Source organism: Phyllobates terribilis, unplaced genomic scaffold (genome assembly GCF_046119375.1).
Source record: "Phyllobates terribilis strain yellow unplaced genomic scaffold, ASM4611937v1 Scaffold_1__5_contigs__length_1240528914, whole genome shotgun sequence".
In the NCBI taxonomy this organism is placed as follows: Eukaryota; Metazoa; Chordata; class Amphibia; order Anura; family Dendrobatidae; genus Phyllobates; species Phyllobates terribilis.
The window spans coordinates 389572704-389587993 of NW_027362761.1; the positions used below are offsets into that span (position 1 = coordinate 389572704).

General features: G+C 41.1%; 1 protein-coding gene across 1 annotated transcript in view; it reads left to right on the forward strand.

Moving 5' to 3' along the window:
- The window catches only part of FBN2 (fibrillin 2), a 406583-nt gene that overhangs the window by 170999 nt on the left and 220294 nt on the right, over positions 1-15290 (forward strand). Inside the window, exons 14-18 of the mRNA XM_073676558.1 lie at positions 10700-10822; positions 10915-11037; positions 12031-12183; positions 12567-12620; positions 14824-14949. Coding sequence (XP_073532659.1) covers positions 10700-10822; positions 10915-11037; positions 12031-12183; positions 12567-12620; positions 14824-14949 — 579 coding nt within the window. The remainder of the gene's footprint in view (positions 1-10699; positions 10823-10914; positions 11038-12030; positions 12184-12566; positions 12621-14823; positions 14950-15290) is intronic.

Sequence of the window (15290 nt, forward strand, 5' to 3'; positions counted from 1 at the left end):
TTCCAGAAAAATTTTCTGGGGACAGTAAATTCTGCAGGGGTTTTATTAATTTATGCTCCATACACTTGGAGATGATGGAGGCATGGTTCCCCTCCGAAAGAGCCAAAGTGGGATATGTCATCTCATTACTCTCCCACCGGGCTCTGCAGTGGGCTACTCCTCTGTTGGAGCGAAATGACCCGGTAGTGGCTAATGCGGGTCTTTTCATTAAAACCCTAAAGAGTGTATTCCTGGGGCCTCAGGTTACGCATGATATGGCTCTCAAGCTTCTTGCGTTGAGCCAGAGTTCGGGCACCGCCAGTCACTATGCCATCCAGTTCAGAACTTTTGCGGCTGAGCTGAATTGGGCTGAGCGGTCGCTAATCCCGGTGTTTTGGAGGGGGTTGGCTGGGCATATTAAAGATGCCCTAGCCACCAGGGAGATTCCAACCTCTCTGGAAGAGTTAATTACACTTGCTAACCGAATAGATCTGCGTCATGCAGAACGCAAGTTAGAGCTGGAGGTTTCCAGACCTCGGTTTCGGTTGGCACCCGCTTTCTCTATCTCCAAACCCGCGGTTCCCAACCCGGAGCCTGAGGCTATGGACATATCCCGGACTAAGTCTAAGCCCCCCCGTTCCCGACCTGCACATCCCTTGGAGTACCCCGTTAATAAGGTTTCCAAGCAGTCGGGAAATGAGGGTGTCTAACCACCGCTGGAGGGGGTGTGTTAGATTCAGGGGTTTCGTCCTCTAAATTACTTTATGAGGTGACGTTGTCCTTCGGAACAACCATGGTTACTGCCAAGGCGTGGGTGGATTCTGGAGCTGATGGCAATTTTTTGTCTTCAGCATTTGCCCAGAGGCATGCCATTCCTATGGAGTTACTGTCTAGGTCAATGAACATCAGGGTGGTCACTGGTTCTCTGCTGGATACACAAATCACTCACCAGTCTGTTCCCCTCACCATGTCGTTTGCTCAGGGTCACCGGGAGGTTATCTCCTTCCTTATTATCCCCGGGGGATTAGATGAGGTGTTATTGGGCCTTCCTTGGCTACGCCATCACTCTCCACACATTGACTGGAGTACAGGGAGAATTTCTTCCTGGGGTAAAGATTGTGTGCCCCAGTGTATGGTAACAGCCATCCGAGGGGCAGTCTCAGAGCCTACTCCCGACTTGTCCGCTCTGCCTGTGCAATATCGGAGCTTTGTGGATGTCTTTTCTAAAAAGGCTGCTCTGACTTTACCTCCCCACCGACCGTATGACTGCCCTATTGACCTGGTTCCCGGTACTGAGCCCCCTCGCGGTAGGGTCTACCCTCTGTCTGTACCCGAAACTCAGGCCATGTCTGACTATATCAAGGAGAATCTGGCTCGGGGGTTTATCAGAAAATCGGTCTCTCCTGCGGGAGCGGGGTTTTTCTTCGTCCAGAAGAAAGGGGGTGATTTGCGTCCCTGCATTGATTACAGAGGATTAAATGCCATCACCATCAAGAATAAATACCCTCTGCCCATTATTTCTGAGCTATTTGACAGGTTGCGAGGGGCTCATATTTTCACTAAGCTGGACATGCGAGGGGCATATAATCTAGTGCGAATCCGTGAGGGCGATGAGTGAAAAACAGCCTTTAACACTTGTGATGGCCATTACGAGTATCTCGTCATGCCTTTCGGATTATGCAATTCCCCTGCGATTTTTCAAGATTTTGTCAACGATATCTTTCGGGATTTGCTGCTATCTTCCGTGGTAGTCTATCTTGATGATATTCTTATTTTTTCCCCGGACCTCTCCACACACCGAGAGGATGTTCGCAGGGTTTTCGAGTGATTGCGAGCAAATTCTTTGTACTGTTAGCTGGAGAAGTGTCAATTTGAACGAGAGTCGTTACCGTTCCTGGGCTACATCATATCCAGTAAGGGATTGGCTATGGATCCACAAAAGTTGGTGGCGGTACAGAACTGGCAGGAGCCCCATTCTCTTAAAGTGGTACAACGCTTCATGGGCTTTATTAACTACTACCGGCAGTTCATACCACATTTTTCCACCCTGGTGGCTCCCTTAGCCGCTTTAACCCGGAAGGGTGCCAATCCCAAGGACTGATCTCAGGATACATTCGAGGCGTTCCATGAGATTAAATCCTACTTTGCTAGAGCTCCCATTCTCCATCGCCCGGATGTGGACAAGCCATTCTTCCTGGAGGTCGATGCCTCCTCTGTCGGAGCAGGAGCGGTTCTCTCCCAAAAGAATGAACAGGGTCGGACAAGACCATGTTTTTTCTTCTCCAAGACCTTCTCTCCAGCAGAGAAGAATTATATGATTGGTGACAAAGAATTGCTGGCAATTAAGATGGCTTTTTCGGAATGGAGGTACCGCTTGGAGGGAGCTAAGCATCCTTTCGTGGTATATTCCGATCATAAAAACCTTTCATACCTACAGACGGCGCAGCATCTTAACCCGAGGCAGGCCAGGTGGTCTCTTTTCTTTTCCCGATTCAATTTTTCCATTCATTTGTTAAAAGAAGAAAAGAACCCTCGGGCGGACGCTTTGTCCCCGTCTATGGATACGGCTGAGGATGAGGACGAGCCAAGGCTCATTGTTCCGCCAGAGTGTATGCGGACGCTGGCTCCAATGTCTTTAAACCAGGTTCCTCCTGGGAGGACGTTCGTTCCTCCAAATTTACAGAATGAGGTACTGTCCTGGGCACATGCCTCTAAGATCGGAGGTCATTTTGGGGTCAAGCGTACCACAGAGCTTCTCCAACGGTCGTATTGGTGGCCTCGGTTATCACAGGACATTAAGGAGTATGTCCAAGCGTGTGTCTCCTGTGCGAGAAATAAATCGTCCCGTCAGAGGTCGGCTGGTCTTCTTCATCCGTTACCCGTGGCGGATAGACCTTGGGAGCTGGTTGGAATGGATTTTATTGTTGAGTTGCCTAAGTCCCGGGGAAACACGACTATATGGGTGGTGTCTGACCATTTCTCTAAGATGGTTCACCTGGTCCCTCTGCCTAGGGTCCCTTCCTCCCGGGTTCTGGCATCATTGTTCATTCGTCACATTTTCTGTCTCCACGGGATGCCTGATAGGATTGTCTGTGACCGGGGACCACAGTTTTCCTCCCGGTTTTGGAGAGAATTGTGTAATTTGCTCAGCATTGAACTGAATCTTTCCACTGCCTATCACCCGGAGACCAATGGTCTGGTGGAACGCACTAACCAGATGCTGGTGACATACTTGCGCCATTTCATTTCGGCCAACCAGAATGACTGGTCGATATTGCTTGCCTGGGCAGAGTTTGCCTTAAACAACGCAGTGGCGGATTCCACGGGTCAGACTCCGTTTCTCCTACATAATGGCCAACATCCGCGAGTCCCGGTTCCTATGGCGGTTTCCTCTGTGGAACCTGGGGTCAGAGATTGGGCTCTGGAGGCGCGGGAGGTTTGGGATCATACCCAGGAGGCTATTTTGGCTTCCAAGAATCGAATGAGAGAGTCGGCTGACGCTTATCGTCGTCCAGCCCCCGTATTCTCCCCGGGCGACAGAGTGTGGCTCGCGGCTCGCAACATCAGAGTACGCGGGGAATCCACTAAGTTTGCTCCCCGTTTTATTGGTCCTTTCAGAATCCTGGCCCAAATAAACCCCTGTAGTGTACCGGTTACAATTACCTGGACACATGAGGATTCACGACACCTTTCTTGTGTCGCTTCTCAAGCCGGTTCGTCTGCCCAAATTTTCGGAACCCCAATCTGCTCCAGACACCAGGGGTGATGATTTCGAGGTACAGGCGATTGTGGGGTCTAAGATGGTTCGGGGGAAATTTTTTTACCTCGTACACTGGAGAGGTCATGGATCTGAGGATCGCTCCTGGGAGCCAGTGGACCACATTCATGCCCCCCTGCTCATTGAGGAATATGAGCGTCAAGTGGAGGGGGAGGTTAGAAGGGGGGATAATGTTAGGCGCCGGGCGCTTGCTGGATCAGAAATGGGTTCTGAGTCATCAGTGGATTCTGTGGTCTCCCATTCTGGTCGGTCCCAACGCCTAGCCAATGCACGAGAGGTACAAGTGGTATCTCGTGTATTTGTGCCTAGCAACATGAAGCACAGGTTGCGAAGAGAGACTAGGCTACTGCAGCCTAAGTCCAAGATGCATCGCACTGAGCATGCCCGTGACATGGCGGACCGTGATTGGTGGTTCAGGAACCAGCTGATCCGGTGACCTGGCACCGCCTGATTGGTCACAAGTGACGTCACCAATGGTGCGACAGTGGGGCAGGGCTTAGTTTTTAAAAGGCCCGCCCACAAACATGATGGCGTGCTCAGATCATTTGAGCTGGTTGTTTGTGGTGTGCACGCTGTCCTCTTGAGCTCCTCGAAGAGCCATATTGAGCGGGTCGGCTCAGTCCGGTAGCACGCCGGCTGAGTGCACGAATACTCGGCGGGAATCACACCCGCACACTAGCGCCAACTCCTATAGCGTAGCGCCTGTATCGAAGACAGGGCTACTGCTTCTTCCCCGGTCACACGTCTCCCTGCGGTTCTTGGAGATTGTGTGAACCATTATACCCATTCCGTGTGCAGCAACACGGAGGGGTTAGGCAGTTTGTAGGTGCGTCGCCGGACGCTCATCTTCCGTGCAGTTAACGGAGATAGAGCGTACCGCTATACCCGGTTCCGTGTGTTATTAACACGGAAGGGTATCATTTTAGTTGGTTACTTCCCTTTCCACCCGGGAAGTGTTCGGCAGCAGTCCACCAGGCTGCATCGCGGACCCCGGGGTCGGTTGCGTTCCTATTTAATAAAAAAATTTGCAACCATCCCCTTAACAATGTCCTTGTTTTTTGTCTTTTTTAAAATGTATGAATTAATTAATCAAATATATTTACAGTATTGATTGTGTCCTCTTTAATATGGAGTTTTTGGTTGCAATAGTTAAATGGAACCTGTCACCTCCCGAAATGCTATATAACTGTAGGTATATAGTTAATCTGCAGGTAAATAGCATTTAAATCCTGCCTAGCTGTCTTACTGGAACAACGGCTACAGGAAAAAAATGATATTCTCCTTGCAGCTGCTCGCTTCCAGTCATGGGGCAGTGCAGGGAGTGTTTACAGTCACTGCTCACACATAGTGTGTGCAGCTGTATTCACTCCCCGCCACTTTGATTGACAGCCTGCTCTGCACACACACGCTGCAGAGCAGGCAAACTATTACTGTGTAGAGGAATGATTACAATGCATTCACAATATAGTGAGCAGTGACTATAACCGCTCATTGTACCACCTCGATGCCTTGAAGCCAGCAACTCCAGGGAGAATATAACTGTTTTCTTCCTATAGCCGCTGCTCCAATAAAGCAGTCAGGCATGATTTTAAAAGTTTTTGTTCTGCAAATTATCCTTATATTCACAGGTAAATAGGGTTTCTGGACATGACAGGTTCCCTTTAAAGTTATATAGACACGTTTGCTAATACAAAAGTGTTCTATTGTGAAATGAATTGTTTTTCTGCCATTTCATTAATTACATAATCTAATCTTGGACAGTTGATTGCATCTTGTATGATATGCTTTCATTATATTTTAAATAGTATCTTTAGAATGCATGGCTGGTTGAAGGCAGCTTTTAACAAAGTTTAACCCTCCGTCAGGGGCAACTGATCTGACAGGCGCAGCTCACTTAGTTTCATTTCTTTATTTTCAGTGGTTTGTCTGGTTAGTGTTACTTTTCTGGTTAGTAAACATTTTTTTTCCACCTGATTATGTGTATTCTCATTTATTACATTCCTATTAAGGTAACTGATCACTTTTAGATCACTGAAATTTTTAAAAAAGGAAAATATAGCCAATTTTCTAGCCTGTGCCTGACAGGCGCAATGCCCCTAAACTCGTTATGAAACATATTGCCCCTGACGGAAGGTTAAACCAGAGTGTAGACAGATGATATCAAATATATGCTAACAGATGAAATGCATTGTGTGTGATTTATGATAATCAAGTTCTATTTGTATGACATAACTATGATTGTTTGCTTCATTTTTGGCCAGTAATTTAAGAAATGATAAAACCTAAAAAATATACATTCAGTATCTTTACAGTATTACTGGGGTTGTCCCTAGGTTGAATATTAAATAACTTTTCTATATCAAACTAAACATAAAAAAAAATTATTTGAATGATTAAAAAAGCTAAAGTGCAAGTAAAGCAGCGAGAGTGATCGAGATAGGAAGCTTAGATAAATGAGATAAGAGCTGTAAAAGATAGGTATCTCCATGAATATATAAACTGCTCTATGCAGTACAGAAAGGAAACTATGATTATACATAGCTCCAGTTATCAACTGGGGAAAATATCCACCAAGAATAAGAAGTAAAATTAAAGGCATAGGGGTTTACACACCATTGGGATTACATATGCCTTTTGTCCATTTTTTCCAATTTCATTGTCAGGTTGTAGTGATTTTGGATAAAAACTATATACCATCAATAAGAGGTTATTTCTGAGGCATTGTAGATCGTTTGAAAACAAAAGACATATTGCATAAAGTAATTAATCATTCATCATCTTAACTGGCTCAAACACTCACTAAATATGTGCATTCTGTATATACAATGGTCCCTAAAGTTACATTACTAATTCATTCTGAGATTACTATTGTAAGTAGGGATGAGCAGACCCGTGGAAGTTTGGGCTCGGCGAGTTCAGCCGTCCAAAAGTTTGATTCGAGTACCTGAACTTGTCCCAAAGTTGACCCCGGACCTGAACCCCATATAAGTCAATGGGGACATGAACTTTGGTGCTATAAAATGGCTGTAAAATGGTCATAAAAAGGGCTAAGTGGCTGCATAAGGAAGCAAAATGGGGGTAAGGGCAGGATAATTTCCCTGCAAACAAATGTTAATAGGAAAATGACTTAAAATTACATAGAATTAAAAAGAATTAAAAATAATCTTGAACCAGGAGGCGGAGGTCCAACTGAAGGAGTGGAGCCTATTTTTAATAATCAGCCAAAGGAAAACAGACAGCTGGGTGCTCGTCTTAGTATGCTGGGAAGGGGCCAATGGTTATGGTCCTTCCAATCCTATAAATTTCAGCCTCCAGCTTTCTGCTTTGCCTTTGTAGGTTATTAAAAATGGGGGAACACTAAAAAATTACATGTGGTCCCTCCTAATTTTAATAACCAGATAAGGCAAAGCAAACAGCTGGGGGCTGATATTAATAGGCAGGAAAGGGCCATGGATATTGGCCCCTTCCCTGCCTGATAAGACCAGCCCTCAGCTGCCCCAGAAATGGCATATCGATTAGATGCACCAATTCTGGCACTTAGCCTTGACTGTTCCCATTTGCCCTTGTGCATTGGCAATTGGGGTAATTGTTTAAGGGTGGATGTTAGCTGTGAAATGTCTGCTGACATCAAGCCCAGGGGTTAGTAATGGAGAGGCATCTATCAGATACCCCCATTACTAACCACGTAGTCAAAAGAAAGAAACACAAACACACACAGAAAAGTCCTTTATTTGTAAAAAGCACTCCCTGACAAATTCCCTCTTTTCCCCATTTATTACCATAAAAAAATAATCCACAGGGTCTGGCGTAATCCAAATGTAGCTTCCATGATGATCCCCGTTTTCTTCATCCAGTGTATGGAGTTTATATTGAGAAAAAAAAACAGAATTGTGGTTTTTCATTCACCACACCTCTTTAACAAATGCAAAAATGACCGATCAAAATTTTGTATGTACACAAATTGATATCAATAAAACTGTAAGGTCAGGAGCCAAACAAACAGCTCATACACAGCTCCATTAATGGAGAAATAAGAACATTGCCAGTCTTGAAAAACTGCAACAAAAAAACAACATTTTTATTTACAAATTTCTGAATTCATTTTCTCCACTGAAGTAAAAAACAAATCTATTCAGATTTAGTATCCCCGTAATCATATGAACCTGTACAATCATGTTGCCTTGTAATTTTACCATATAGTGAATGCTGTAAAAAAACTAAATCTATGACAGAATTGCATTTTTTTTTACAATTTTATCCAACTTGGAATTTTTTTCCCATTTTTCAGTACACTGGTATATGGATGGTTTCAGTCAAAACTAACTTGTCCTGTAAAAAACAAGCCCTCACACTATGACAATGGAAAAATAAAAAAGTTATGACTCTTGGAAGAAGAGGAGGGAAAAATTCAAACATAAAAATGAAAATTGTCTGGCAATGGGTTAATAGGCAGCAAAATGGAGCAAAATGTTATGCCACAAAGTAACGCAACTTATATGGTGTAAATATAGACTAAAGAGCCACATTTTTTAAAAACATGAGTCACTGTGATAAATTTACAGCTGCTTAGTCTAATTTTACACTGTCCAAAAATGAAACGGTTTTAGTAAATCTGCATCAGAGTAGTAGAACAATGAAATGGAATTGCCCTTACCTGACATTCGATGGCAGCACATCTTGGCATAGGCAAAGAACTGTACCACACTGTAGAGATGCCATATTAGACAGCCAATCAGTTCTGCAATTCAGAATTTTTAGCAATGAAATGTCCATGCTGATTGGCTGGATGTTCCAGCCAACCACTTGAGCTTCAAATTATCAACCTCTGTGGCTTTGTATGTAGAATGTGGTTTCAAGTTAAAGGAAAGATAGTTGTTATTATTGTAACCTGAAATGAGTATTTATAAACTATAAAGGAAACTGCATATACAATGTATGCTCTTCTCACATACACAATTCCCAATTTCTTATGAAACAAAATACTTGTTGATGCTCATCCATGATGAACTTCTCATTCAATTGGAAATACAGAGTAGATCAAAGTCAGTGAAAAAAGAAGCAGATGACATCAGCTCACCCACAGTCACACATTTAGAGCTAAATTCAGTGAGAATTTTTAGCTAAAGAACATGTAGACAAATGTCTTCAGCTAAAAAATCCAGCTTACGTAATCAGATCAAAGTGGTATTTCTACATACTATTTCCACATTTTAGTTGCAGTGCATCTTTGTTCTTTTCGGTGTCAGCAGAAGCCAGTTTGGGGATTTTGAAATGATGGTAGGTGGTATATTTTATATTTAACATAACGTTTTTCTGAAGGCATCTCTTCCAGTAATGTTTAACAATAAAACTGTTCACATCTATATCACAGTTTCCTTTATAAATGTATGCCATGGCAGTGTTGGATGGATCACATAACAGATACCAATAACGCCAATTGACCCCCACTGACTTATTATGGGGCCTGTTGGGTTTGGCTAAGGTGTCTATTGTTTGCAATAATAACTATTATTATTATTATTTTTTATTATTATTACTGTAACTAAAATATAAAGTGTGATTATCAAATGGTTAATGAAACTGTCGTTATGTGCTGTAACTATTAAGTACAGCAAGATGCATAAGTAATTAACATTAGGTACTGCCATCCGGTAGAAAAAATCTTGAAGTATATTCACAAAAACTTGGATCCATGGAAAACAATTAAAACTGATGCTTTTTTGGCAGCACAATGTCATTAGTCATAGTGGGAAACAATTAAAACTGACGAGTTTCTGGCAACACAATGCCCTTAATCATAGTATGACTAAGGGCATTGAGTTGCCAGAAATGCGCCAGTTTTAATTGTTTTCCACAGATCCAAGTTGTGAATAAACTTCAAGATTTTATCCACCGGACGGCAGTGTCGAATGTTCCTTAATCGCTTATGTATCTTAGGCTATGTGCCCACGATGCAGAAATGCTCCAGATTTTTTCCTGAGCATTTCTGCATCTCCCTGGCAGAAAAAAACGCATGCGGATTGTACATGCGTTTTTCCTGCCAGGGACATGCGGATGTGAAGTGTTCTTCACATGCATTTCCGCATGCGGGTTGAGAAGCGCTTTCCAAGCGATTTTATCATCACTTGGAAAGTGCTTGACAATTTGGTCACACTGTATAAATCCATGCAAATGGCATGGATTTATATAGTGTGACCCCCAAAGAATGTAAAAAAGAAAAAAAAATATCTATACTTACCTTCTGATGGCCCCCGGAGTCTTGCTTTGCTCCGTCCTGGCTTGCCGACAGCTCGCGGTACACTACACTGAAGGACCTGCCGTCACATGAATAAATGACGTCAGCGCAGGTCCTTCAGTCCACCGCGAGCTGCCGGCAAGCGAAGACAAGGAGACCGGGGCCCATCAGAAGGTAAATATAATATTTATTTTTTATTTTATTCTTTTTTTTACAGGTACTATGGTACCCGGGTCTGGAGGACAATCTCCTCTTCTCCAAACCCGGGTACCATCCGCACATTGAAACGCTTGGATTCCGCATGTACAGATGCAGTGATGCGGAATTCAAGTGTTCCAATGCAAGTCAATGGCGGCGAAAATGCAGTGCTTCCGCAAAATAATTGGTAGTGCTGCGGTTTTTTCCACAATGATAACCCACAGCGGAAATTTCCGCAGCATGTGCACAGAACATGCGGATTATCATTGGGGAACATGACAGGCCTTCTACCATGCGTTTTTTAAGCGTTTCTGCAGCGTTTTTGCCGCTGCGGAAACGCTTAAAAAACGCATCGTGGGCACACAGCCTTACTCTGCTGTACCAGCGGCATCTCTCCAGATATCAGGATCTCGATTTTGAATATCAAGCGTGGTGAGCTTCTAATAATTTCTATCTGTATATTAAGTATATGTAATTGCCTGAGATCATATTCTCACTTGTATCACCAGATCATGATGAATGCGCCACAACAAATATGTGTTTGAATGGAATGTGTATAAATGAGGATGGCAGCTTCAAGTGCATCTGTAAACCAGGATTTTTGCTGGCAGCCAATGGTCGCTATTGTACAGGTATGTCCTATAATTCTCATATTTCAATATTTTTAATTCAATAATTTTATTTCAGTTACATATACATCTTTCTCTAATAACTGCTTTTCTAGATGTTGATGAGTGTCAAACACCAGGCATGTGTATGAACGGACATTGCATTAATACAGAAGGGTCTTTTCGCTGTGAATGCCCACCTGGTTTGGTTGTTGGGGTAGATGGACGTGTTTGCGTTGGTAAGTTCCTGACCTATCTGATTATGCCACATTACCCACTGTAACTATTACTAATTTCAGTAAATGTTACATTTTTTACTTGTTACATTTCATTTGGAAGATAACAATGGTAACATTTTGTAAACAGTTTTTCCTATCATTTGTGGACTTTACTTATCTAAGGAAGAAATTTATTACTTGATTATGTCATAATATTATAGGGGATTTTTAAAGATTTTACTACTGATTATATCGAAAGATATAACTAGACTGCTTTGAAAAATCTGAGGGCTGTTACCTATATAAAGACTTAATTGCCTGCAACATCCCTCAAACTTTGCCGCTGATCTTCATTTACGATGAACCTTTCACCACACAAAATGTTATTTACCTGCAGGTATAGGTGTAATCTGCAGAAAAATAGCATTAGCAGGAGAAAATTTACTTAATTCCTCCGGAGAGCCAAAAGCTTTCAGTCATAGGGATGTGCACAGATCGGCTCAAAGTACCACTCATTAGACTGTGAGCAGCATCTGCAAGCACGCTCTGGCACTTTGATTGACAGTCAGCTCTACAGTGTATTTGAGCAGATCGAGCTGTCACTAAAAGTGCTGGGGCATGCTTACAGCCGCCACTCACAGTATAATGAGTGGCACTGTAGCCATTCCATGAATGACTGAAAGCCGGTGCCTCCTGGTAGGAACTAAGTTCACTTTCTCCCAGTATCCTCACTTTCCGTAAGGCAGTCGAGAAGCATTGTAATGCTATTTACCTGCAGATTAACTTTATATCTGCAGCTAAGGAGTGTTTTCTGACTTGACAGGTTCCCTTTAAAGAAGAACTTGCTACAGTGAGGTAATCTTTTTAAAGCTGGAAGAATAGATTCATACGAAATTCATGATTTGAGTACATTATCTATTTACAAACAAAATTGACTTTCAATGTTTCATAATATCATTTAGAAAGTTGTCCTCTGCATTTGTATGATATTTTAGTTTTCATTTATCTCTTTAGATACTCACATGCATAGCACTTGCTATGGAGCCATCAAAAAAGGGGTTTGTGTCCATCAATTTCCCAGATCTGTGACCAAGTCTGAGTGCTGCTGTGCCAACCCAGATTATGGGTTTGGAGAACCATGCAAGCCATGTCCGCCACGCAGCTCAGGTAATAATAGTTTATTTCCTTTACCCTGCTAAAGTTTCACTACAGAAAATAAATGAAAGATAACAATTCATGTATATATATATATACTTATTAAATTCTCATTAAGTTAAAAAAACAAAAAGAAACAAACGTGATAATGTAATAATTTAATGTAATAGTAGTTTATGTTCAGTATGCATTTTTAGATTCTTGCTTTTTCTCTTCTCACTAGACATATTGGTTTATTATATAATTTATTCATCAGTTTTCCATGGTTTATGGCATTCACCAATAAATTTAGATAAATAATTAAAACATAAGTAGTGAAACACAACAGCAATGCATGAACAGTTTTAATTTAAATTCAATACTTCATGAAATCTTTCTTTGCTTGTACAATGCAGCTGAATTTCAAGGACTCTGCAGTGGAGGAATTGGAATTACTATTGATGGCAGAGGTAATTTAAAAAGAGGCTGAAAGTCAATATAATTTGTTTTTAGAAATCTGAATCCAATGCAATGAATTAATCAGTTATAACTGAATCTTAGTGCAGATGTATTTCTAATACTCAGTCCGTCCCTTTCTGTTATACCTTATTGTTATATGTTTTTTGCAAAGTTCAAATACCGTGGAAATTTAAAATATGTTCTCTTCATTGAATTGAAGAACAGTAAAGGCAGATTTTTGCATTTTAAAGAGTTTTCCATGTTCAGAATTTTGATTGCCTATCTGTAGAATAAGTCATATATATCTGATTGCAGGAGATCCCACTGATTACAACCCCTTAGATCAGCTATTTCAACATGTCAAAGTATTACCATTCTACTTGTCAAAGAGGTATATCTTTGCCCAGTCTGACACAGGTCAAAGTACACAGATCATTCCACATAGGGATAGAACAAGGCTTAATCTGATTGTAGTATAGCACTTCAGTGCTATATGACACTGAAAATGGAAGAAGTAATCTCAGTCTGTGAATAACAATCCAAAGATTCAAGTGATATAGGGAATTGCTGTACCTGTAAAGTCACTCAGTGTGCTTGAAAATTGATTGATCTGCTATATACTCCAGTAACAAAACCTTAATAACAGATATTTTTTGTTCTTCTTAGACTGTAAACAACTTGGGCAATATTACACCCCTCAGTGCTAATTTTTGTACTAAACCTAAATCCTGTAACCAAGACTTGTGTGTCACAGAAAGTGTGCTTTCTGCATTGTAAGATGAGCAACTTATAATATATATTTTTTAAAGGCAAAAGAAAAATCTCCATGATCCAGAAGTTTAAAGGGGTTTTCCCACGAACAAAAGTTGATTTTAATCAATACATCTTGGAATAATAATAACTTCCACAATTGGATGTGTTTAAATAAAATGTTCCTGTGCCGAGATAATCTTATAAATGTGCCCCTGCTGTGTACTGTGTAATGGCTGTGTCTGACCGTACAGAACATGGTCTGATCATACCACAGCTCTTGGGCAGGGGAGGACGTAAAAAAGTATGCAGAAACTACATCATGCGTTCACAGCTGATTCTTTTTGTGAGGTAAAGCATTTCCCTGCTTGTATTTAAACAATGTTTTACTTCAAAGAAAGAATCATTGGCGATCCCATAATGTAATGTCTGTACACTTTTATTCTACCCCCACCTGCCCAGGAGCTGTGGTAGGATCAGACTATGTTCCTGCATGGTCAGACACAGCCATTACACAGTACACAGCAGGGGAGTATTTATAAGATTATCTCAGCACAGGAACATTTTATTTAAACACATCCAATTGTGGAAATTATTATTATTCCAAGATATATTGAGTAAAATCAACTTTTGTTTGTGGGAAACCCCTTTAAACACAACTGTCTACCTCACAAAATGTGTGTGTTCTAAAAAAATATTTAGTTTTTTGTGCACACTTCCTTGTTGTAGTAGTCCAGGATTAAACCCATACACACCACCCAAACACTGCTGTTTATTACCACATACTTTGAGGTCTCTTGGACTTTACTAAGGCAGTACTTGCAAAAAAAGACCTCAAAACATGTTCAATACAGTCATACGAGAACTCAGAGTGTTAGGCCACGGCCCCACTATCAGTATTTTGTCGGTATTCGGTCAGTAATTTTTCTCAGGAGTGAGAGCCAAAACCTGGAGTGGGTGATAAATGCAGAATTGGTACTTGTTTCTATTATACCTTTTTTCTGATTGTTCCACACCTGGTTTTGGCTCCCACTCCTGAGAAAAAATACTGACCGAATACTGACAAAATATTGATAGTGGGACCTTGGCCTTAGACATATATTTTCTGGTCAATTAAAGACTTTTAAGTATTTGCCACAAATAAATTTTTGGGGAAAATTAATCGAAGCAGGCAAGTTCGAATTTCAGCCGATCCACTCATCTCAAATTATCTGCACTGATTGGACACTGTCAGTGTGCAATGAAACACCTCCAACTCGTAACACCTAGTTATAATTTTATTGTAAAATGTCTGAAGAAGAACAGAGGAATGGCACATCAGAGAATTGCAAGAAAAAATGCTCCAGGCATATTATATTTTGAGAAATACAATAAATTACTACAAAAGAATTCTATTTTCTAGTTTTTATATATTATTTAACATCAATTAAGAATCTTTTATAATAAATGCTTTATAACTTATAGACATCAATGAATGTGCTCTTGATCCTGACATCTGTTCCAATGGGGTTTGTGAAAATCTTCGAGGTGGCTTCCGTTGTATTTGTAATAATGGCTACGAATCGGATACTTCAGGAAGAAATTGTATTGGTAAGTTTTTGCAAATTCTTCTTTTTCTTTACATATTCAGAATCATAACCTACATGATGCATATCCTTAAAATCGTCAATAAATCACTTATCTTGAAAATGTTATTATTGAAAGGGGTTCACAGGATTTGTATATATGCTTATAAAAGTAAGCAATCTGTATAATAAAAGGAAATAGAAAAGAAAATTCAGAGTCTAGGTTATTCTTTCTGGCTCTAACCTTAGACAATTAACAATTTCTTAACCCTAACCTGCAGGCTATTTTTGTCACGATACAGTCCACTAGAAAATTGCATTGATTTAGGTACAGAACAATTCTATAATGGAAGGGTTCCTTTAATG